Source organism: Mytilus galloprovincialis, chromosome 3, assembly GCF_965363235.1.
Source record: "Mytilus galloprovincialis chromosome 3, xbMytGall1.hap1.1, whole genome shotgun sequence".
In the NCBI taxonomy this organism is placed as follows: Eukaryota; Metazoa; Mollusca; class Bivalvia; order Mytilida; family Mytilidae; genus Mytilus; species Mytilus galloprovincialis.
This window is the reverse complement of record NC_134840.1, coordinates 20,231,724-20,258,201: the sequence shown is the minus strand read 5'-3', so window position 1 is coordinate 20,258,201 and position 26,478 is coordinate 20,231,724. Positions and strand designations below refer to the sequence as shown.

The 26,478-nt window shown below is 30.9% G+C and overlaps 1 protein-coding gene across 13 annotated transcripts in view; it reads right to left on the bottom strand.

Annotated features, from left to right (window-relative positions):
* Positions 1 to 1,680: 1,680 nt before the first annotated feature.
* LOC143067375 (phospholipid-transporting ATPase IF-like) overlaps positions 1,681 to 26,478 on the bottom strand; it is a 78,840-nt gene continuing 54,042 nt past the window's right edge. For 3 of the 13 annotated variants that reach the window (XM_076240590.1, XM_076240587.1, XM_076240591.1), the window contains 10 exons: positions 24,038 to 24,140; positions 23,583 to 23,728; positions 22,615 to 22,674; positions 21,783 to 21,910; positions 21,058 to 21,116; positions 15,691 to 15,770; positions 14,590 to 14,655; positions 14,006 to 14,112; positions 12,650 to 12,815; positions 1,681 to 4,665 (listed from right to left, as the gene is read on the bottom strand). In XM_076240590.1, the coding sequence (XP_076096705.1) occupies positions 4,546 to 4,665; positions 12,650 to 12,815; positions 14,006 to 14,112; positions 14,590 to 14,655; positions 15,691 to 15,770; positions 21,058 to 21,116; positions 21,783 to 21,910; positions 22,615 to 22,674; positions 23,583 to 23,728; positions 24,038 to 24,140 (1,035 nt within the window). In that variant the 3' untranslated portion in view covers positions 1,681 to 4,545. Of the gene's footprint in view, positions 4,666 to 9,939; positions 10,039 to 10,266; positions 10,298 to 10,353; positions 11,351 to 11,939; positions 11,997 to 12,258; positions 12,321 to 12,649; positions 12,816 to 14,005; positions 14,113 to 14,589; positions 14,656 to 15,690; positions 15,771 to 21,057; positions 21,117 to 21,782; positions 21,911 to 22,614; positions 22,675 to 23,582; positions 23,729 to 24,037; positions 24,141 to 26,478 lie in introns of those variants that run through there. The other 10 variants (XM_076240596.1, XM_076240592.1, XM_076240593.1 and 7 more) reach the window with 10 other exon arrangements.

The following is a 26,478-nucleotide window of genomic DNA, read 5'->3' as shown; positions in this document are numbered from 1 at the left end:
AAGGCTCAGTAAGCAGGTTTTTCGTTTTTGTAAATAGAAAATTTCGTAAATGCATTTGTTGAAAGAGAGTACTAAAGACTAGTGAAAGTATGATAACTTAGACAAGATTTTCCTTTAAAAATTACAAAACAATAAAATCAATTAAATCTCTCGAACATCTTATAAATGCCATATTTGAAATTCGACCACAGATGTCATTTTACTCTCATTTAACATATATGTTTCACTCATATCAAAGTCTTTCTATGGCAGATCTTGTAGTTAAGGTATCACTAACTACATTGAATTTGAATATATATACAAAATTTAAATCTCAAAATCTGTATTCCCCTTCTTATCTTGACTCTTCGTGTTTTGTTTTATTTAAAACAAAAGTGTTTCAATTGCAATAACAGAACAACCATCATCATAAATTAGTTCTTTACAAAACACAGAATGATATTTGACAAGGAAATACTGTAACTGCTGTTACTTTCCTGATGTGATTACATTCATATAACTATATCCCAGGCAGATACTAACATTTTTAGTTTAGTTTTCGTTAAACAAATATTAAACTTTACATACATTTATCGAAACTCTAAATCATAAATTCATCCAAAGCTAATTCACAGTAGTGTTTAAATGTAATTGGCATTTGAATGAGTAAATTTGACCTTGACCTTCAAGTTCGCTTCAAAATCAATAGAAATCTTCCCCTCAAATTTGTACCTACCCATACTTACGTTTGGTTCATCATCAGAAAATTCTTTTCATCATCAATGTTCATTCTTTTTTTTTTAAATTATTTATGTGACATTTGTTCTGGTAAATAAGAAGTAATGACCAACTGTTACCAAGTGTAGTTCCAAATCCAAGTGCTGCTTTCAGAGATATTGCTATTGTTAACTTTTCGACATATATTTCACATAGATTTTGACACGAGACCCTGTTGATTTTACTTGTTAAACATGAATTTCAAAAGGGCAGAACCCCAACTTAACTTGCATTCAGGTAATTAAACATAACACTATTGTTTCGTTGTTACTTTTCAACGTGGTCAGTGCATTTTAACATTGCACAAGATCTTTTTTTTTCAGTTTATGATGATAAATTATATGTGAAAAAATTGATGTTAGTCTTCAATATATTGATTATTTTATGAGTTGTTATTGACTTTGAACACGCTTTCAGTAACTGTGAGCCTCAGATTGCTACTTTGTGTGTTTTGTGTCCATTCAATTGTTTTTTGTGAGTATTTCGTATTCATCTGATGAATCCTGCCTTTTTAAACTGATCTTTGTAATTTATTCTAATGTTATGCTGTAATACTAATGTCCAATGTGTGTGGGGATCGGAGACAGCAAACATGTTAAATCCAGTTGCATTCTGTATGTGCTTATCCCAAGTCAGGAGCCTATAATTCAATGGTTGACGTTCATTGCTGTATATTGTATTTGTTTTTTTTACATAAATCATGACAACTTTTTTCTTTGAATAAATACAGCTGTCATATCAGTGCCTTTCATAACTTGTTATGTGTTACAAGTTCTTCTCATTGTTAAAGGCAGTACATTTATCTATAAATGCTTATTTCTACATAAATTTGAACTGTGGTGGAAATTTGTCTCATTGGCAATCATACTACATTTTCTTATTTATATATTAACATGGAATAATTTTAATGATCAATTAAGAAGATTGTATAATTCATTTTTTATTTGCATAGTTAAGATTCAGTTGCATTGCTGTTTTAATTAGTACAAAAATAAACATATTATATATTAATAGAAAATAAATCATAAGCAAAATCAGGAAAAATTAAAATGCAATCAAAATAAACAAATAAAATAAGATACTTCAACAACTAAAAATATGACTTACAATATCAATTTTAAACCCCTTTTTTTGGTTTGGATTCTTTATTTATCAAAAAGCTTTTCAGTTCTTTAAAATGTGTATTAGGTCTTGGATTTTTTTAAAATTGTGGCCTCAAACACCACTAAAGAGACAATTATTTGGGAAATATACATTTATGCACAGTTAAATAGATACATTTAATGTTATAAAAAACATAAGGAAGAAAAAAGTACTAAAACAAAATAAGTATGCATATTGATATGGCACCTTGATCTTCTGCATTACATACGAAAACTTTCATCAACATATATATTTCTCTCTTTTAGTTTAACAAAAACAAATGGATCCATATTTATTTACAACTTCTGAATATATTGTAAGACTGTCAACACAATGATATGTCTTGCCTGCTTTGTCAAAACAGTACTACTGTTAATTCAGAAATTAATGTGTGCATTTATTCTGCATACAGATATATGTATCAGATATCAGAATGTGGGTTCTTATTATTGTAATACTCAACATCTGAACTGAGGGACAAGACCTCATATTCATAAGTTTAAGTTAAGATGCATAACGCTAATGTATACAACAATTAACAAATGTCAAATATATATGTATCATTTAAAGAAGTTAAAGTACTTATTCTGAAATAGATTTCATCAGAAGACATTACACCAGGTGTTTAAGACTGTCTGCTCAAAAAAAAGTATTTCTATGGCTGGCTTCTTCACAACATGTCACCAGAGAAAATGAATTGCAGAAAGCTCACAAATGTATACCTCGTTTTACCATTGTTAAATAGATATGTAAAATTCATTTGTACCAACCAAAATAAAATATGAATGATAAATGAACCAGACAGAAATCCCTTAACATAAAACATAAAATAAAGACATTTATATATAGAAGTTACGATATTTACAACAAAAAAGTGGCTTAGTTTACAATATATATCATGCTGGCCAGTAAATTTATTTGTCTGGTATTTCCTTTTTTTCATCCCCCTTTTTTGAAATGAACTGATTTACCAGACAAATGAAATTACCAGACTTCAGTGTATGTCAATCTCATATATGCCACATGGATAGACAAAGTGAGACTGAATTTTTCCCCTGAAGATTCTGTATAATTTTTGTTCAAATAGACTGTTATCAAAGATGAATTATTGACAAAAAAAACACTTCATTCTTTCAAAGATAGGACAATTTCTATGTTTTGCAATATTAATAAATAAAAATATCATTTGAAAAAAATTAAATTACTGTAGGTGTAAAAGGATTCATTACCAACGTCTCTGGATTTGAAGTAGTAATCATGATCAAGGGCAGAGAGATGAAAATAATGAATAAACAAAACATTATACACCTCCACCATAAATAAGTGGGGTACAGTCGAATATTTAACAATCCCTGACCTTCTTACATCACAATTTAACAACACATTTATCAAAATATAACAATAAATGACTCAACAAAACATATAAGTTCATATATACATAGAGGCAAAGCTTGTAACAATGTTTTTATCATGATACTTTTATCTTGACACACAAGCTGAGGTAAGCAGAAGATTACAACTTAACAATCTAATGAGGACAAATTTACTCCAATGCTTGCTGCCTTGGAAGAAAGACAACTCTTACAACTTTAAACTGACTTTTATATTTTGCTTTGAAAATCTGTTGATCTTAACTTGGACCTGTTTATTTTCAACGTTTCATGTTTACTATGTTAAACCTGGAAACTCCCTTTTCTTATATATATGCAAGATTTTTTTTATTTCTGCTAACCTCTAAACTTTTTACTCTCTTTTCAATTTAAACTCTAAGAAAAATAGTTCATATAATTTGCTAAAAGGTCACTTTATAATGAAAATTCAAGAAGTTATTCAGTCATCAAGAACTCATAAGTTGAAAGCCTATTTTTATAAAGACCTTGACACCATGGCAATAAAAGTAAATCTGTATTTATTTTGTGTGTGTGTGTTATTAAGGTATTGTTCAATAGATGGTTACACTCAATTTAATGTACAGTGAAGAATTAAGATGCAAGATTTGAGCACAACAGTGCCTTAAAGCTTACAACTCTAATTTGATATTCTAACCCTGAACTTTGACCTTAATAGTTCATTTGTTTAAAGCTCATTTTGTAGTCAAGCATTGTGATTTCATGCAAATTTGGTAGTCATGGTTCTTTAAATTTCTTTAGTTTTGTTTTTTATAAAAGTTTAAAAAAATCATGACAACAAACATCAGATATGAGGTAATTCAGGATATAGAAAATAATGATATGACAATTAGGTAGGAAAAAAGGATATTTAGGAAAAAAAACAATTATTCTATTTTCTCTAAGGTAGGTAGATAAATGTCAATATGACAGAAAAAACAAGTTCAATCAACATGTTGTTTTTAATGATAAGCATCAGCACTATATGGCATGGTCTAAATCACTTAGTGATCCTTTTTTCGTTGTTTAGAAAATTAATTAAAGTGATAATAAAGAAAATAAATTTCAGTGAAAATAAAAAAAATATATACTTTAGATATTTAAAAGGTTTAGTTCTCCAACAAAAATATATCAAACATATAAGTACATACCTTTGCATAGATCAATACAATATTCTACAATCTTTCAAAAATAAAACTGCATTAACAAATTAAATGATATGATATGATAAACGTTATCAACATGAATAAAAGTTATATCACAAGTTTGTTTTCTGTACAAAGGATTTCAATTGTAGAGCATCACCACTATTTGTGACAAATTTCTCCGTATCTAGGTGAGATAACTCCTTCAATGGAATCATCGATTCCGAATGTGGCTGAAAAAGAGAATAAAGATATCATCATAATGAACATTACAAACTTACAAACTTCTGAATGTTTAGAAAATTATACATGATTTTATTTAAAGTCCCCCATGTGATCAATGATACAAAGCTAAAAATACAAATGCCCTTACACACCTGTAACAAAAAATCAAATTCAAATTAACCATTCTACTAGTTCAATGTCTAAGCTTTTTATTTCAATTTCCCAGTATTCTGGTGAGAACACAGATACCAAAACATCACACTGCAATACTGACATATGAGAACTAATATTGAAGGAACGCTCATGTTCTCCCTATAACATTGTTAGTTGTATAGATTGTTTGTATCCCTTATCCTGTTTTAGTGGTGTTTAAATAGTCATTATTCATAGTGTCTGTATAAATCTGTTCATTTACTGGATATGTATTCCTATTATTGTGACTTCCATTCTGCAGTCAGGGGTGCTACTTAAACAAGTGATTTCATTATCACCTATTTCAGTGAATTTTTAAATTCAGTTATCACCTATTTAAGTGATTTCGGGGTTTCTTTTGATCTTCAAATTCTAATTTCATTGATTTTCCATATTTTTACAAACTTTTCTATAATTTTCCTACATAAATCAATTAACCCTTTATCTTTAGGTACCAATTTCACCAGTGTGCTTGGTCAGTAAGTTAGTGCAGTGCGCTAAAGCTTTTAAAAGTATCCTTGGGAATTGTTCTGTAATCAAATATTCATTAACTACTCTTACTATCAGACAAAGGTCAACAATATTAGGTGACCTGATTGGTTTTCTTTAGAATTAAATTGATTTATTTTAAGGTTATGTCCTGATCTACAAATTATTCCAGTTTTTGCATATTCAATTCTAAAAACTATAAAAACTTGCAGGCTTATCAAGCAAATGACAATTTCTGCATGTACATGGTTGTTTTTTCAATGGAATTCTGGTCTTTTTACCAATAAAAAAATCAAGCTTGTGGGAAAAATATCCCAAAAATGTTATAAACACTTATTGAAGTGATTACATTTTAACTTCTCAAATTACTTGTTTCAGGGATTTTGAAAAGTCTGTGTGAAAAGTTTTAATATTTCACAGCCAAAATCACTCAAAGAAGTGATTTTGAAATCACTTGTTTAAGTAGTACCCCTGACTGTTCTACATAAGAAATTGTCTGTTTATATGTACATGGACATATACACATATATCGCAAAGATTTACATCACTTCCTTTTTTCATATGTATGTCATATTCAGAAAAAACGAAAGTGATCTCATCGTGCTTACCATTGACTCACAATGTACTGTCCGTTAGATATAGAACTATTAACCTTGAGTGGTTGTCTACTGACTAAGGAGCAAAAGAAAAATATCTTCAAACATGAGTTAAAGTTTTATGGAAGGTGAAATAGATTTCTTATTATTTAGATTGTAAACATGACCACACACGCATCATAACTTAAGTTCAGCTGTTTTTTTATTATTTTATTTTGAAGTTTGTAGTCTATTTCATTTTATTTTTATTTTGTACCACTTAAATTTTTTGTCTAATTTATACAAATGATAAATACTATGTAATGTATGTAAGCTCTTATACATTGTGTTTTTAAATATGTTAAATGAAGACCTCAAAAGTTCTAATTTGTGTTTATGCAAATTAAATATATTAAACCAAACACATGTAATCATTAATCATATAGGGTAACAATCACCTATATATTACATAGATTACAAATCTAAACCCTAATGTAAAACATGTGAAGAAATTTTTTGTAGTGCTAAAAATAACATATTGAAAAACCAGTATTTGTAATGAGGAAATTTTTTTTTAAGATCCTAGTTATCCTTAACCAATATGCTTCAATAGTAATTGAATTTTGATGGCTGTTGTTTTTTGATTTTAGAGTCCACATTTACTCTATGGAATTTTGAATTTTGAAACATAAAATACCATGATAAAATTATATCTTGCAAAAATTCATTTCCAAATTCTTATGCATGAAAAAAATAAACCACATTCAGAACAAAGGCATGGACCCAAATTCCTAACAGTCAATCAACACACTGTCCATTCGTTTGATGTGTTTTATCATTTGATTTTGCAATTTGATTAGGGACTTTCTGTTGAATGTTCCTCGGAGTTCAGTATTTTTGTGATTTTACTTTTTACATGTCTAATGAACATCGTAAATGCCAGGGCTTCAATATTATTATTTTCAAATATCTCCTGTTGAAGGCATCAAATATACAAATATCCCACCTTGTTTAAATAAGTGATTTTGTGATTGGTTTGATGCCATTATGTGATGACCCCCTTTGGCTCTGTACTGGGTCAGTAAACTTTAATATGGAGTTCATGATGTCACATCTAATATTAACAGTGATGTTATAAGTTAATGTTATTGTAATTCATAGTTTGGTCTTCATACAAAACTTGGCAGGAAAAGTACTGTGTGCAATAAATTAGTTATATGGTTTGCTACTGACCCCCTGCGATACATAGAAAGTGGGTGAAGTCCATAGGAGATTCAGCTTTTGCCTCATCCCCTATGGATCTGTAGCAAACCATGATATTTAGCATATAGTAAGGACCTTGCATTGATATTTCAAAAATGAAAAATGCATAAATGTTGATATATCTGTGTATTGGAACTTGTGGTAAGATAAGTGATTGGCTGTATAAATATGAATCAAATTCAGTTGCAGTCAGATGTTTTAACATGCACATCATTCAATGTAGATTCTTTAATACATTTTGGCATGCTGAAAATTTACAAATCTATAAATTGTTAATGATAAGTAAAATCCCAATAGCATTTCTTTTTTTAAATTGATTGATACTGGGCATCCTCAAGCTGAGTTAAATGTTAGATTAAAAAAATAAACCAAGAAACCAAAATTTGTCCAAATTTCTGTCTATCAATTAATTAGTCACAAAGCCAATATATGCAATCTTATAAAGACCTAAGCAGAGTGATAGAGACAGTGGGATGACCTATAATACACATTTAAAGAGTTTGTTGCAACTTTAGCTTAATATATATTGCCCTTCCACTTGGATGTAAAATGACAGTAAACATCCATAAAATTATCAGAAAAAAACAAAACATTGATAGAACATTGGATCTTTTTTACTCTTTTAAAATCATCTGCAGAAAAAAAACAACCCAAAAGACATCTTCATAACCGATACATGTATACACAATTGCTAATGAAATGACATTCATACATGCCAATTACAAACAATAAATATGTCATGTATATCAACATACATGTAATACTACACAACTAGAACATGTGCATGTTAATTAGGTCAAAATTGAAATGGTTAACATACACTGGATATAAAGCACTCAAAATTTACCTGTTATCCTGTTTACCATGTTAATGAGAAATATATAGTCATAATTTTATGTTAGTTTAAAAGCTACATGTATATATATTCATAATCTTATGTAAGTTCAAAAGCTACATGTATATATATATTCATAATCTTATGTAAGTTTAAAAGCTACATGTATATAAATGGTTTAGTTATAGGTGTCAGCCCTCTAAAGATGGGAAAGTTAACAACTAGAAAAGAAAATTAATAAAGAAAAGATATTGGATACATTATTTGTCTAATGACTCATGGTAGAAAAAGCTTTCAACAACAACAACAATTTAGGTTGTTTTCAAATAGAAACAAGAATGTGTCCATAGTACACGGATGCCCCACTCGCACTATCATTTTCTATGTTCAGTGGACCGTGAAACTGGGGTCAAAACTTTAATTTGGAATTAAAATTAGAAAGATCAAATCATAGGGAACATGTGTACTAAGTTTCAAGTTGATGAAACTTTAACTTCATCAAAAACTACCTTGACCAAAAACTTTAACCTGAACTTTGCACTATCATTTTCTATGTTCAGTGGACCATGAAATTGGGGTCAAAACTATAATTTGTCATTAAAATTAGAAAGATCATATCATGGGGAACATGTGTACTAAGTTTCAAGTTGATTGGACTTCAACTTCATCAAAAACTACCTTGACCAAAAACTTTAACCTGAAGCGAACTGACGCACGGACAAACAGACGCACGAACAGACACACAGACCAGAAAATATAATGCCCCTCTACTATCGTAGGTGCTCTACTATCGTAGATGGGGCATAAAAAAGATTCAAGATTAGAAACAGATTCCAAAATTGATTGAACTAATTCACCTTATATATCATACTCTACTATCATAATCAGTATACACACTTACTATCTATAAGATAAAGTAATAAAACACTCTTATATTTGAACTATATTACTACCTTTCACTGATGTCATAATCCCAGACTACTGAAAACTTTGTATTTATAATAACACAAAATCTACATTTTTGACAACTCCGAAATGTACTACGGAAATTCATAACTTTAACTTCAAACACAGAAATTTTATAACTTTAACATGAAATACCGGTACAGAAATTTCATAACTTTAACATGAAATACAGATATTTCATAACTTCAACATGAAATACAGAAATTTTATAACTCTATCATGTAAAAGAAAAGTACAACATTCAACACAGACAACACAAAAAAACTGACGACAGAAAAAGCTGAACTCTTAAGCAATCTTTATGGAACTGTACAGCAATTCTGTTTCCAATTGGACAATAGGAAATGTCAAGTTCAGTTTTCACAGTGTCTTTATGGAATCTATTGTAATTTTATTTACATCATTGAATTTTAAAGGTTTGAAAGTTTACATGCCACATTGAGGAGTAGAATGACAGATTTTTACAATCTTAAGTCTTGCTAAAGTCACTCTTAGATACTACAACAACAAAAATAACACTTGTGAATCAGCCAGAACCAGCATCATTACCTGGCTAACCAATACAGCCAACAGTGCTAAATTTGTGTTAAACATCAACAATCAATCAATAAATTCAAAAGTTAGGAGCCTCTTTTGTGATTGCAAATTGAATGTTAAGGAACCAAAAAATTAAATAATCATTCATTTTTTTGTATCTGATGATCATATGTCCAATTCCAGTTTAGAAACTGACTAAACATTAATATTGGAAGCAAGAAATATTAATAAGTGTTAGAAATCTCTATTTATGTCAACTTAAGAATAAAACAGTTTTTTGCCCACAACCTGCAAACGTTGGTGTTTCTCAGTTCATGTGATTGAAATAAATATAAACACTTTGTGTGAAAACTGCAAATGACAAACAAACCTACAGGAACTACAGTGTTATTTATGTTAGTAACCAAACAAGTGACACACGTTACCTAATATTCATTATCCATAATGTTAACGGTAGACAATGTAAGTTTCCCTGCACGCTTCGTAAATGAAACCGAATATTTATCTTCATTAGATTGGTAAGCCTTCAAGCAAAACAGGACACAAATAACAAAATACACAAAATACATTAACATTTCAGAGGTAACAAATCAGGGTACAATTCTATGCTGGAAAACAATGAACCACATAAGACACGAAGGCATAATCCATTCAATTTTTTATTCTTTAGGTAATAATTTACAGATAATTTTGTATTTCATCGTAGAATTGATACCCTGAATTGTTGTCTCTCAAATCATTCAATGCTTTACCATTTTCATAGCAATATACTTGGCAATCAATCTATGAAATGTAAAATATTTGTAAAAAAAATCTGAAAATATAACTGCAACACGATAACTAATTAGTGAATTAATTAGTTTTTTGCTGGCCATATTTAAAATATACAGAAGATGGGAATATTACATTTTTTTCTAAAGAAAATAAACTAATTGAGCTTAGATTTTAAAAGCTTTTGCTTATGTGCAACATCAAATTTTGAATATAACTACGCAATATTTGGATAGAAATGCATATTCCACTTTCTTTAAAATCCTCCTTCACTGCACATAATTGTTTTAACTTCAGGAATGTAAACTAAAAACCAGATTCTCTGGTGGGCACAGCTTTATACAACCCCAGAGGTCGAATATGGACACAATATTCAAGCTTAATACAGCTCTGAATTTGGATTGTGATTAAATAGTTGACACAGCAAAGGTTTTTGACACAGAATGAATGTGGTCTAATGAACTTAAAAAAAAATTCTTTTGCTTTTGAGCAATACACTATGCTGTTGAATATAAATCCCCTCAAAAAAATATATTTGAAGAAAAATTCTTTTTAATTTCTGAAATCTGAAATGAGAAAAATTTTGGCCCTTTTTGGCCCTTAATTCCTAGACTGTTTTCCTCATAACCCTTAAAATAAATACCAACCTTCTACTTAATGGTATAAACATTGTGGTACAATATCAGAGAAATTGAAATACTTATACACAACTAATTGTCCTGAAACTAGATAAATGTATGTTTTAGGCCCCTTTGGGCCCCTAATTCCTAAACCGATGGGAACTTAACCCCCAAAATCAATCCCAGCCTTCCTTTTGTGGTTTTGAACATTTTGTTAAACTTTATTGATTTCTATTTACTTATACTAAAGTTTTATCCAGAAACCATCCGTCTTCGGACGACACTGACGACGACGTGATACCAATATACGACAGCAAAAATTTTTGCAGTCGTATAACAACTTAAAACAAGAAAAAATCATCTGCAACAAAAACAAGTCAACAAAAAAAAAAATGATGTTGACTTACTATTCTCTGTGGTAGGGTTTTACTTGGATTTCTCTCGTCTATATGATTGTCAAAATTTATCAGTACAAAAAATTGAAAAAGCAAATAGTGCAATTTTAGGGCAAAACATACCTGTCCATTAAAGTTCAAAATTTAAGTTATTTAATGCGTGTTTTGTGTGTTAAATATATACTTAAAAGCTAATTGGTAATGATGCTGCATACTTGTCTATGCTTTTCAAATCTGCAGGGGAAAGTAAGTGATCGTCATTAAGGTCTGCTATTTCAGTATATATCGGTAAGGTAGATTTGAATAAAGGATGGAGGATAATATTTTTTGATAACATTTGGACACTTCATTCAGATGAGGTAAAAGCTGTCAGTTCCTGGCTTATCTTTATATAAGAAAAAACAGACACGATGAGCCCAATTTTTATTTCTGATAAAAAAACTGAAGGTCAACCAAAATATTCAAGTTTCTAAAAATTAAATCTTCTGTCGCAAAACCTAATGTCTGACAAAACTAAACTTTCAAATGCTAAGCAGAACTTGTTTTAATCTATTATCCAAGGAACTGGGAAACAAAATGTATTTTGCTGCTAAAAAGCATTAAGCAGTTAAGGGCAAAAAAATAAATAAAAGCACTTACATATGATTCTATAGACAATCATATCAGTCTGTTAAAACCATCTGCCTAAAATTCAAACTTTTAAGAAAATACCATTCAAAAAAAATTTGAATATTTTTTCATTCTGCCTATCATTTATATTTTTTTTTATTCTGTATAATTCAATAGGGTTGGCGCTTCTAAAATTGCACTATTTTTGCCATGAGCAAACGCCACTTCACAAGAGATATTATTTTAAAATTGATATATGCTTAAGTTTATATAATATTTGAAGTGTCAATTCTAAAAATAAATCAAGCAAAGGAAATGTTTTAACTTTTGTGTTCAAATTGAAAATTACCTTTTACATTTCATTCAGTACAAAATGCATCCAGAATCCTTTGCCATTCAGAAAGTGATATCCTGTAAGAAAAGGAAGGTATGAACCCATTTGAATACCCATTATCAAAAATGGTCAATGGTAAAATTAATTTCATTTAAAAGCTTTTCAGGATTGGAGTTCTGAGTTATTGTCTTCGCTATTGGATACCATGTAGTACATTTACATGTAACTTTATAGTTTCAACCACAAAAATGTTTATGTAATAAGCAAAATAGGAAAGCGGAAACTACTTGAATGGCAAAGGAGTCCTTTTAGTAACTTAGTTATATATATGTACCCATATAAGATATCTAATTATTTTTTGGATGCACAAGACAAAATCTTTACATTAATATGTTTAGGTACCTACCCTTCTGCTATCATTCTTTGTCCTCTGTATATCAGTAATACACCGTATTAGAATATCAGGTAACAAGGCAATCACAATCAATATGATCATACACAACCATATTGGTCCACACGACACATGCACAAAAAATAAATGATAAAAGTCTTGATGGGTAATGATCAAATCTCTGAAAATATAAGTATAGTTTGAATCATTATCTCTCAAAGGAACATCAACCTACCTATAATAGGTTATAGTAGATACTTAATAATCAGATATATCATCCCTGTACAGAAATGTAATATTGTTGCTTACCTCCCCTTTGTTTTAAGAAATCCTACATGTATTGATTGATTGTATGCAACTGTCGCACCAGTGAGAAGATTAGGTAGCTTCTAAACCAGTTTAATTCACTGTTTTCTACACAAAACAGAGAATTATTTAGATTAAGAGAAAACAACTATCATATTCCTGGCTTTGTACAGGTATTACCTTATCAAGCATTTGAAGTGTTCGAGCTTTGATTTTGCAATTTTGGATAACCTAATGAACTTTCCTTTTTGGATTTTCCTTGGAGTTCAGTATTTTTGTTAAATAAGTTTTTAATTGATTGAAAATCATTGAGTTGTTCAATGATTGATTGACACGTTGAGACTTCTCACAACTAACCTTCCAAAATTTTAACATAAGCCCACCTCTGGGTGTGGGATTTTCTTGCTGCATTGAAGACCCATTGGTTATCTGATCATTGATCAGGTAATTGTCTCTTTCACATATTCCCCTTTTTCATTCTCAATTTTATAATGCATTTGTTATTTGAAACAAATCATTTCATTCAACATCAACATTTTTGTGAAATGGATAATTAGATAGATATAGATTATTACATTGATCCAAGTGGATTATCGGATTTATCCAATAGAGATAGATAAATTATCAATTTTAAAGTCCACACCTCAGTGAGGAATTTATGATTCAACTATCAAGATTGAATAAATCTGATAATCCACGCGTTACTATGTAATAATCTGTTTTTCTTATGATAAAAAGATAAATTTTCTTCTTTTCTAAACCAAAATCCCCTTCGAGCGCCTTCCACTTTCCATGAAGTTGTGAATTTCATAAACACCTGTTAGAAAATTTTGATCAATTCAGAGAGCTGAGAAAGGTTATGACCCTTTGACTCAGCCAATCATCCTCTGAGATCACCAGCAGCCACACGTTGATTAAATTTTTATATACAATTGGTTTGGAAAGAGATTTAATTTCCATAGAATTAGAGAATTGGTTTTAATAATTCAACCAACTACCTAGGAGTCTAAAAATACATCTAAAAATGAAAGATAATGCTAAATCTAATGTAACAAGTCTACTTACGGCCACAACAAGCCAGTATAAAGTGATGTCATTGCAACATTCCCCACAAAGGCAAAAATATAAGAGAAGAAAATTGGTGCACTCCAGTAATATGTTTCTAATCCAAGCTGAAAAGATAAAATGGAAAGAAGTCATTTATATTTCTTAAATATGAAATGATCCATTTATGATAAAGGGTTCAACATTTATTCCCATTAGACACTAGTTTTTTTTAGTTTAAGTCAAACAATTCCATTACATTATGAAAACATTTTAAAAAGGATAAATTTGATTTATATTTGGAACAATTATTAGCTCAATATTTCAATAAATGTCAGTGATTCATATAATACTGTGCATTTCACAATGATGTGGCATTGAATTGGCAAAACAATAAAACCTTTTGCCAGAATCAGTTGGTCTTTGTGGGTAATTTAAATTAATTTAAGTTGAACCCTCCCATTGAATAAATACAATAGCTATTGTTTACTGAGGAGTTTTTTCACTGGGACCTTCAAATTTCTCCTTCAACCTCTCAAATAATGGTATTTTTACAGACATTGTATGTACATGTATTTGTTTTTCAGAAGATGAGCAATCATTACCTTTATATTAACAGCTAATACACATGTTATATACACTACTGAGCCAAGCATCCAGTTGTCCATCATCTGAAAATAGTTTACAATTTTTTCAGCAAATTTATGATTAAACAAATTATTTAACCAATGGTAACATTACCATGGTTAAATTCTGTTGCTCAACTACTGTTTAACCCTCTGTTACATAAGTTACTCTTGGATAAATTCTCAGTAAATATCAATTTTCATTAAAATAAAATATTATTAGCACTTTTTCTCTAGTCCTTAAAAAACTGTTTGATCAATATGATCACTTGTTAAACATTTAATGAATAGTACAACAATGTGGATGTGATATTTCTTGAAAAATGCTAATAATTCCAAAAACTAAAAGGCAAAACCTTTGGCAATATAATACACTGGAATTCGCTTGTATTCGCTCACTCAAACTACAGGTACGGCACAATTTTGTAGGGCAAAATTCTGCCCTGGAGATTTTAATGAGATTGGACAATACTTTGTTACATAGCAATGTAAAATATCTGAACATGTAAACAAACAGAACAATTCGTTTCCTAAGGCAAAGAAAAGCAATAATTGATGCGTTTAAATAATTTCCTATTCTTATTTAAATAATTTACTGCATTTTATAAAGGGGGAAATATTGAAAACGGTATCAACTTGACATAAAATACAATTCTGCTAAACTTCATGCATGATTTTGGCACATCAACGTGACGTCATACAAAATGAAAACTTTTGAACTGAAGGCTATGGTTTCGACAATACATTTTAACCTCAATAAAAAAATTGTTCCATACAAATGCTGGAAGGAAAAAAAGAATATTCCTTCTGATTTGCGATAAATTTCATGGATTATAGCATTCAATAAAACTTCATGATGACAATGTGAACTGTGGTATAATACATGTAATTTGATTGGACAACTAATCAGATTCTACTATAGATCTGGTCTCACCGGCTGTCTATGAATAAAGTGTAGTAGTCAGCCGAGAACCAGCTTAGCAATATAACTACATAGATGAAAAAAAAAAACAATAACAATAGATAAACAACATTCATATTCAATCTCCGTTTTATTTACATTCATTTACATAGTCCTACCTTTCCATTTTTATAAAATGTAATGTCGCCGTCAAACATCAGAAACACACCAAAGAAAAATATGACAGCGTGCCATAAACCTGAAAGATAAAAACAAATATAGAATGTACTACAAATGTATAAATATGATCCAGTGAATTAAATTTTAAGTAAAAGATGTCTTATTTTAGTTCCAATTTAAGGTTTCTTTTCATATTTTAAACAGTACCATACAAATGTAGACATGAAAATCGCTAACAATGTTTTTTTTCATATATCTATTTAAAGGGGCAAAAATCCTGTTAAATATTCTGTCTGCATGGTTCCCAGACATTGCTGATAACAGCCTTTAACCCTTTCAACGCTACACAAAAAAATAGAAAAATGGCTGCTGCTGCTGCATTTTTTTTTTAGTACATTCATTAGAACAGTATTTTCCTTTTCAGACTGCTGTATCTTTTTTATTATATGAGATACAGAGAAAGTTATTGCATGAAAAATGCACAGGAGAGCATGAACTGTAATGTTAGGCAATTATTTTACTGAAATTTTTATCAGGTTACCTGCGTTTTCAGGTAATTATCAGGTAAAAGGTGTAATTTATTACATTTGTGTTGAATTTTGAATAAAAACTACTTTTAGTCTTCATTTATTTTGTTGTTTTATCTGCCATATTGTAAAGAAGACACCAGTTGCCCGATTCCGTAGCGTATTGTACCATACATAACGTTTTATGTAATCGTGGCACAAATAAATAGCTCCGTCCTAAAAAATTTCAGTCAACCTCCGTTTTCCCCCCTTTTTCTACGTCTCGTAATGATCGATCAAATCATATTTCCCACACGAATTTTATGTAATAAACACATTGAGATAACAAGAAACCTTTTAACTAATCCTCGTTGTAAGTTTCGCCAAGGAAATGCTGAAATTTTTCCATATTTACAGCTTCGTTTCCGATTTCCGCCATTTGCATTTGTCAAAATATTTGTTTTTATTTTCCTTCTATTTTCCTTCTACTGCATGATTTTACTATAAAAATTGTCGGGATTTCAAGCGCAAATGAGACCTTGCATATCCTAGATTCAAACGAGAAAAAATTAGAGAGAACCCGAATGAAAACCGAATGGTTTAAGAGTCCTTATGAAAAATCCTTTTTCATCGCGGCATATGCCGCGAATAGCAGTGGCGAACGGCGTACGTCATCGCGGCATATGCCGTGTATAGCGTTGAAAGGGTTAATAAAAACTTTTCCAATTTTGACAAGAAGAGTTGGTGCAAGGATGTTTACTATATATGCAATGTTCAATATAAATTACATTTCAAAAGGTCATAACTCCTGTTAAAATAATAAAATTAATGGTACCAATTTTCTTGCACCAGATGCGCATTTCGACAATACATGTCTCTTCAGTGATGATCGTGGCCAAAACATTTGAAATCCAAAGCTTATATAAAAGATGAAGAGCTATAATCCAAAAGGTCCAAAAAGTCTAGCCAAATCCGTGAAAGGAATCAGAGCTTTGCATGAGGGAGATACATTCCTTAATTTATCATAATTTCTATCATTTTGTAACAACAAATTTTAACAACACAAAAAATCTGTATTTTCATGCCAGTACCGTAGTACTGGCTACTGGGCTGGTAATACCCTTGGGGACTAATAATCCACCAGCAGAGGCATCGACCCAGTGGTAGTAATAAAATTAACGGTACCAATTTTCTTGCACCAGATGCGCATTTCGACAATACATGTCTCTTCAGTGATGCTTGTGGCCAAAATATTTGCAAAATATTTGAAATCCAAAGCTTATATAAAATATCAGTGCACACTGATTTTCAAACTCACAAAAAATATTGCAATATAAATTTCCTAACAAAAACAATATCGGCTGATACTATTGGAAGTCGTTGCATTTAGGGTTATGGTTCAAGAACATTATATTGCTTTTGTAATGACTGATTTTCATGGAATCTAAAAAAAAAATTTAAAAAAAAAGAGTGCTCTTGCTGAAATATGTTGCCTGCTTTACTTATGATTAAATTTAAGTGGAAAATAATAAATATTGATATTTTATTACAATTGTCACATAAATGTTGTATGAAAATGAGGTCACGGTCAGATGAACAATGTCAGATAGACATGTACACCTTACCAAAATTCCAACCACTAAATACAGTTGACCTATTGCTTATAGTACCAGAGTAGCAGATCAAACCAAATCAAAGCGCTGTAAGCGCTGATGGCAGTTAACCAAAAACCAGGCAAACGTAATTATGTGCAGTGGCGGATCCAGAAATTTTCATCAGTGGGGGCCCACTGCCTGCCTAACAGGGGACCTGCTCCAGTCATGCTTCAGTGATTCCCTATATAATCAACCAAATTTTTTCTCAAAACTGAAAACCCTCTAAATCCGCCTCTGATGTGGCATTAAACATTCTTATATTGTACATTTATGTTTATCTAATGAATTAATTATTAAGGCAAATAATTTATATGTTATCAAGGTTTCAATAGCAATGAATATATAAATGTATATTTTTTATGGTGAGCCTGCAGTGGTACAAGTTCGCAATGATTGTAGTTGTTCTAGTTGGTAGTTAACGTTGGTTTTAGTTGACTGTTAGTAGTACGTGTTGACTTAATACGAACATGTAATAGTATGAAACTATGAATAGACTGGTTTCCCTGTAAAGAAAACTGAGTATGTGTTCTATAGTACAATAGTTATGCGACACAAATCAGACAAATGTTCACTACTACAAGGATCAAAGGTGAGGTCTGACTGACCTGCCCATAGTAAATGTAAATGAATTGTTATATTGTCCCATACATGAATAAATATGGTTAAGGGGTGGGGATCTCGAGGGTTTTCAAGTTCTCAACTGACAGGAAAGGGTAGGGTGACCCCAGGGACTTCCCCTATATTTCATTTGATTTGTTATATTGTTCCATACATGAATATACATGTATATGGTTTAGGGGTGGGGATCTCGAGGGTTTTCAAGTTCTCAAACAGGAAGGGATAGGGTGACCCAAGGGACTTCCCCTATATTTCATTTGATTTGTTATATTGTCCCATACATGAATATATATGGTTTAGGGGTGGGGATCTCATCGGTTTCCAAGTTCTCAAACAGGAGGGGATAGGGGGACTCCCCCTATATTTCATTTAATTAGTTATATTGAACCATACATGAATATATATTGTTTAGGGGTGGGGATCTCGACCGTTTCCTAAGTTCCCAAACAGGAGGGGGTGGGTCACCCCACGGACTCCCCTTATATTACATTTGATTAGTTATATATATAGTCCCATACATGAATGTATATGGTTGAGAGGTCATCCGTTTCAAAGTTATCAAACAGGAGGGGGTAGAGTGGCCCAAAGGACGCCACCTATATATCATATGATTTGCCTACATTCAGGTAGTTATTTGTGAAAATAAAGTAAGAATCTTCCAGCTACTTTAACTGATCCTTCAAAATTGAGGAAAAAAAAATACCCCTTCAAAATTGCAGTAATATGTTTACACTTTAAAAGCATCTTACATGCATTATCAACATTTATCACTGATAAAGAAAATTTAAACTGTGACCAGGAACATATATATTGTTAGATATACTGTTCCCAGCTGTCACATTGTATTGGATTTTGACATTAAAATTTGTCAAAATTAATTTTGAGTTTCTGTTTAAAATATTTTCTGCTTTTTCTTTCTTTTACATATATCTTTTGGTTTTCAATTCTAGTGTTTATATTCATTTACCATGCATAGATGTATTTTGTCACCTGCCTGGATTCGCCAAAAAAACCGGAATTGCCCTTATCCGCTTCCGGAATCGGATCCGAAATTGTAATTGTCTTTTCACGGCAGCCATTGTCATTGTGTTCCAATGTTGTTTTTGTCAGTCAGATACGATTTTACTCGTTTAACACATTTTTTGTCGGCGATTTTCTGTATATAGCTAGCAATTGAACTAAATTGACATCGCTGTCATGAATAATAATGATTAAAATAAGTTTTGAGATCGTTGATTTGGAGACTTTGGCGAAAAGGTTTGCAAAGCTATTTTTTATTTTCTTTCAAGTGGAACTGAGACTACTATAACTGTGATATAGTTGTCTCAGAGTGGAAGGCCCGTCGGACGTGGCTAGTAACCAATTCGAAAGTGGAAGGTCGCGGACCTCGGACCACCGCTAATTTGAACCCCTGCCTCCAAATTGAAAAGATACGAATTTCGTCTTCTAATTTGAAATTGCCGCCAACAGCATGAACAGTTGAACTTATTATATAATAGACTACTGACGTAGTTGTACTACGTATTGACGACAAACAATATTCCTACGACTTTTGCCATTTGGGAAATCTTAACTACTTGTCTTAAAAGATTTTCGGCGATTTAATATTTCGTACAATTGTTTTTTGACATCTTAGCCAAAAGCACAGGCGATAATAAACTACATAAGAATTCCTAATGAGCACTACTTCCTATGTGCAACTTCAAAACTTTTGGGAAAATCGACGACCATTTAACGTTTTTATGGTAATATTTGTTATATTCTAGAATAAAAAGTATTAAAAAAAGTGTTCAATTAGTTATATATAACATAGTAGCCAGCTAGATAATAACAATGGCAAGTATTTCAGCATTTTTTGGGTAGACCACAAATCTAAGGTGCTCGCATAATGCAGATTAACTGCATAAAAATTTACATTGAAATATGAACCATGAAAATCATGTTAAGGTTATATGATCCTACAGGACAGACCTGTACACCTTACAATCACTCCCTACACCACATTTCTAATAGTATTTAAGAAATAGACCAAACAACAAAACCTAAGCATTGTCCTATGAACAATGAAATTGAGGCCAAGGTCAGATGAAACCTGCCAGACGGACATTTCCTGAGATAGGGAATTGTCCACATAACTTTAACCCTGATCAATGAACTCTACCTGAGGAAGATGTGTATGTTACCAGGAACCCATATACCAAATAAAGTTATCCTATTACTAGTATATGAGTATTTCACTTAACCAAAAATATTGTTTTTTTTTTTAAAGCAGTCACTGAACCATGAAATTGAGGTCTAGAACATGGACATATGACAAATGCAAACTTAATAACATGAGGTATATGCATACAGGTATCAAGCAACCAGGTCTTCAACCTTTTAAAATATGAAAGCTCCTTTTGCAGCTACAGCCTAGAGGATTGTAATCCCTTAAATGTTGTTTCAGGCAACACAAAAACAAAGAATCTTGCATTTAACATGTTAACATAAACTTGATATTAAAACTTTATTGCATAACATATTTTTTTATATCTCATTCAGATTTTGATTAATGAAATGACTAGTATTATATGAATGATCTTCTTACCTAAGGCATTCCACTGTATGAAATATTTTTTACTTAATTTGCAATTTCTTGTTATTGTTCTGAAAGATAAAAAGGTTCATGCATTCTAATGCCTAAGTACAACACCAAGAACATAACTGAAATGACTGTTGATAAACTGTGAATATATATTTTTTCTCTAAAATTCTGAGTATAGTATGAACTAGAAACAGTTCACATCAGTCTTAAATCTTTACATTGCTAATGAGTAATTGACAAATAACATTATTTAAAGTAATTTTTTATATTTTACATAACATAGTTCAATAATTTAAATGTATGAAGCTGCCTTAAAATCATTTACTTCATATACAAAAATCTTTTTTAAAGCAGATTTGTTTTACATAAGTTTTACTTTGACAAAAGCATTTAAATTTAGAGCTGTTCCAGATTAAAATGCATTGAGGAGAGTGTAGGCACTCAAATTAATAATTTGTGGGTGGTTGCATTTCTTTAGAATTTTGTAAAAAAAATTATAATATGGGTGGTGGGGGTATAGAATAGTGCATCACATCCCTTTTTGCATTTAAATCCAAAAAAGTCCTAACATGAAAATTATATCTTAAAACTTAATCAACATTTATGGCACATTTACTACAGATACAACACCACACATGGTTAACAATGAGATGGACAGAACACAACTGCACACAAAAAAAAAACACATAAAAAACATGAAAACATAAAATCTAGTAAAATCTACGTACTTATAAAGCTGTGGTTGTTCTAATAATGTTGACTGTTTGGTATGCTGCTCAAACAAACTATACAGAAATATCGGCAATGATGTGAATGTAATGTTGTAAAACATCAGGTAGAATGAATCAAATATCGACTGAAAAGGAAAATATTTCAAACTAATTAATAATAATAGATAATTTTTCTTCAAATACATTTTACATTAATTTTATTGTTCCTCAATTTTTGTAAAATCATTTACTAACAATATATATTTTTTCACAAAATATGTGATTTTTCATTTATTTCAATGTTCTTTGTAAGATATCAAACACTTGGTACTTGGACCTTTATCTGTTTCCAAATGTCTATGGAGTGCAAATGTATACAACAGTTCTGCATTGCATAGAGTTAACTGCCTGGTCTGGTGGTTATTGTTTCAAGAATATTCAGCCTTTTTTGTTTCTTTTATATATCTCCGAGTTAAGTATGACGTCCATTATTACTGAACTAGCACACATATTTGTTCAGAGGCCAGCTGTAGCACGACTCCGGATGCAGGGTTTTTCTCTGTATTGAAGACCCATTGGTGGCTTTCAGCCCTTTTCCTCTAAATGGTCAGGTTGTTGTCTCTTCGACACATTCCCCATTTCAATTTTCAATTTTATTAAACCAAAAAAACATCTCATTCTACCTAAGTATATACAAGCAGTTTTGACACTTTCAGTAATTCGTTCATGTTGGATTTACATCAACCTCTTAGCAAGAAATTTAGTTTTATATACTTCTTTAACTATAATATGGCAAAGTATATAGATATGGGTGATGCTTTTTTAATTTGTAAAAAAAAAATTTACTCACCTGTTGTGAAAATGCAGAGAAAAACATGTAAAAAAATTGAGCGGTGATAAAAGCAACATTCTGAAAAATAAGAAAAAACTCACGATTTACATCATCTGAAAACCTACTTTCAATGATATAGTATTGTTAAAAAAGAATACAAAGTTGGAACTTATATATAAGCTTGCATTTTTGACAAAGTGAAACAACATTAGTATGTATGACTTTTGGTGTAACCTTTTCTGTATCATACAATTATTATCTACATTTACACACTGACTTCTTAAAGAGGATATGATAGCACAGGATTTATTTTATTAAGGTCTGAATCAACTGGCTGCCTTTAGACCCAGAGGCCTTTAATTGAAAAAGTATATGAAAATGAACTATTCCACTGATAATTCATGCTGAGTTTTATGCATTATCATGATTTGTTATTTTGATACAAGTAATTTCTCTTTTCTTTTTATAAAGTTAGTTTTAAACATTGAATCAATAAACCCTCTCAATTTTCAAAACAAGATATGTGGTATGATGGCCGATGAGACAATCTCCACCAAAGTTAAAGAAGGAGGTAAACATGTTTGTGAGCACTCTACCCTCACCTAATATAATTCTAAAATTTTAATGCCAAAAAAATCATATCTTGTTTATTTCTAATAAAAGAAACTTAAATACACTTAGATCGCAATACCTTGCATAGACTCTTATACTCTGACAGGATTTAGATTATATATATTGTAAATTCAAAAATTACTGTGCTTGCATTTATTAATGCAAAGAATGGAAAAAAAATAGACTTACTATTGTAATTTAAGGAAATCCCCATACTGATGTATTTATCAGATATCTTAAAGCCAGCTCTTATTATTGCGTTACTCACATTGTCACATTATTAGCAATAATAAAAAATTATAAATTTATCATCACGAAATATTGAATAAGAGTAGATGTTCTGATGTAAAAGAAATGACAGTTATAGAACATACCTTATAAAAGAAATAGTTGACTAGAGTAGATATTCTGTGGTAAAAGAAATGACCATGTAACAATAACATTCTATTTAGGAATTTAAACTTAGAAAATGCATAGTCACTATTCCTCACTGCTTGTCGACCTTCTTTTCCCATTATGCCTAGAAAATAAATTCATTTCAATCTTTACAGTTTTATGAAGATAGTCAGTTTCAATGTAAGTATAATATCTAATAGTGGTATATTTGTAGGCGGTGTTTTTATATAAAATTTATTGAAAACTGTAAAAAATCATTCCTATAATCATTTTGTACTATTCTATTTAGAAACACAGGATATCATAAAACTACATTTTTTTAGCAAGGATTTTTGTTAAAAGATTCACACAATGTTAACGACTTATCTAATTAAAGTTTGATTTATTAAAAATGCTTTCAGATTATTTCACAAAAAAACATTAAAATACTCACCTAAGCCAACATGGGCCTCTTGTATCATACTAACATCATTAGCTCCATCCCCTATTGCAGCTGTTACTGGAGCATCCTTACCCGTCTTTATCAGTTTCACAACCTGTAATATATATGTTCCAAATACAATTTATACTAAATGTTTCAGCTCAAGATTTGTTCATATGTCAACAAAATTGTAATACAATTGTGGGTGCCCAATATTTGCTGTAGACACATTTTTGCCAATTTTGTGATTTTCTTGTGATGCATATCAAGATGGGGGTATTTTTATGTTTGAAAAATGTCCATAACAAAGATTTATATGCATTTAATATATTTTAAGCACAAGGATAAATCTATCAATGCTAAGAACAATGACCTTTGCATGAAATGATGAACCCCTTTTCCTTATATAGAAGAAATATAACAGTATTTGTTCCTGACAGAAACAGATAATATAGCATTGTTTATAACAAAGTTAACAGAAAAACTTCTGATGTAAAAGCAAAAAGGAAGGATAATATGTTGACACATGTGCATTTGATCAATAAATGTCTGTAAAACTGAACTAGAGGCTCTAAAGAGCCTGTGTCGCTCACCTTGGTCTATGTGAATATTAAACAATGGACACAGATGGATTCATGACAAAATTGTGTTTTGGTGATGGTGATGTGTTTGTAGATCTTACTTTACTAAACATTCTTGCTGCTTACAATTATCTCTATCTATAACAGTACTTTCTGTGGAAAATGTTATTGAAAATCTTCAAATTTTAAGAAAATTGTTAAAAATTGACTATGAAGGGCAATAACTCCTTAGGGGGTCAATTGACTATTTTGGTCATACTGACTTATTTTTAGTTCTTACTTTGCTGTACATTATTGTTGTTTACAGTTTATCTCTATCTATAATAATATTCAAGATAATAACAAAAAAACAGCAAAATTTCCTCAAAATTACCAATTCAGGGGCAGCAACCTAACAACCGATTATCCGATTCATCTGAAAATTCCAGGGCAGATAGATCGTGACCTGATCAACAATTTTACTTCCTGTCAGATTTGCTCTTAATGCTTTGGTTTTTGAGTTATAAGCCAAAAACTGCATTTTACCCCCATGTTCTATTTTTAGCCATGGCGGCCATCTTGGTTTGTTGGCCGATTTACCGGACACATTTTTTTAACTAAATACCCCAATGATGATTATGGCTAAGTTTGGTTAAATTTGGCCCAGTAGTTTCAGAGGAGAAGATTTTTCTAAAAGATTACTAAGATATATGAAAAATGGTTAAAAATTGACTATAAAGGGCAATAACTCCTAAAGTGGTCAACTGACCATTTTGGTCATGTTGACTTATTTGTAGATCTTACTTTGCTGAACATTATTGCTGTTTACAGTTTATCTCCATCTATAATAATATTCAAGATAATAACCAAAAACAGCAAAATTTCCTTAAAATTACCATTTCAGGGACAGCAACCCAACAACGAAATGTCTGATTCATCTGAAAATTCCAGGGCAGATACATCGTGACCTGATCAACAATTTTACTTCCTGTCAAATTTGCTCTAAATGCTTTGGTTTTTGAGTTATAAGCCAAAAACTGCATTTTAACCCTATGTTCTATTTTTAGCCATGGCGGCCATCTTGGTTGGTTGGCCGGGTCACCGGACACATTTTATAAACTAGATACCCCAATGATGATTATGGCCAAGTTTGGTTAAATTTGGCACAGTAGTTTCAGAGGAGAAGATTTTTCTAAAAGATTACTAAGATTTACGAAAAATGGTTAAAAATTGACTATATAGGGCAATAACTCCTAAAGTGGTCAACTGACCATTTCGATCATGTTGACTTATTTGTAGATCTTACTTTGCTGAACATTATTGCTGTTTACAGTTTATCTCTATCTATAATAATATTCAAGATAATAACCAAAAACAGCAAAATTTCCTTAAAATTACTAATTCAGGGGCAGCAACCCAACAACGGGTTATCCGATTCATCTGAAAATTTCAGGGCAGATAGATCTTCACCTGTTTAACAATTCTACCCCATGTCAGATTTGCTTTAAATGCTTTGGTTTTTGAGTTATAAGCCAAAAACTGCATTTTACCCCTATGTTCTATTTTTAGCCATGGCGGCCATCTTGGATGGTTGGCCGGGCCACCGGACACATTTTTTAAACTAGATACCCCAATGATGATTGTGGCCAAGTTTGGTTTAATTTGGCCCAGTAGTTTCAGAGGAGAAGATTTTTGTAAAAGTTAACGACGACGACGGACGACGGACGATGGACGACGGACGCCGGACGCCGGACGCCAAGTGATGAGAAAAGCTCACTTGGCCTTTTAGGCCAGGTGAGCTAAAAACTTAACCTATTATTCTGTAAACTTATAATTAATATCATTCTGTAAAACTATAGTACCTATCATTCTGTAAAACTAAAGCACCTATCA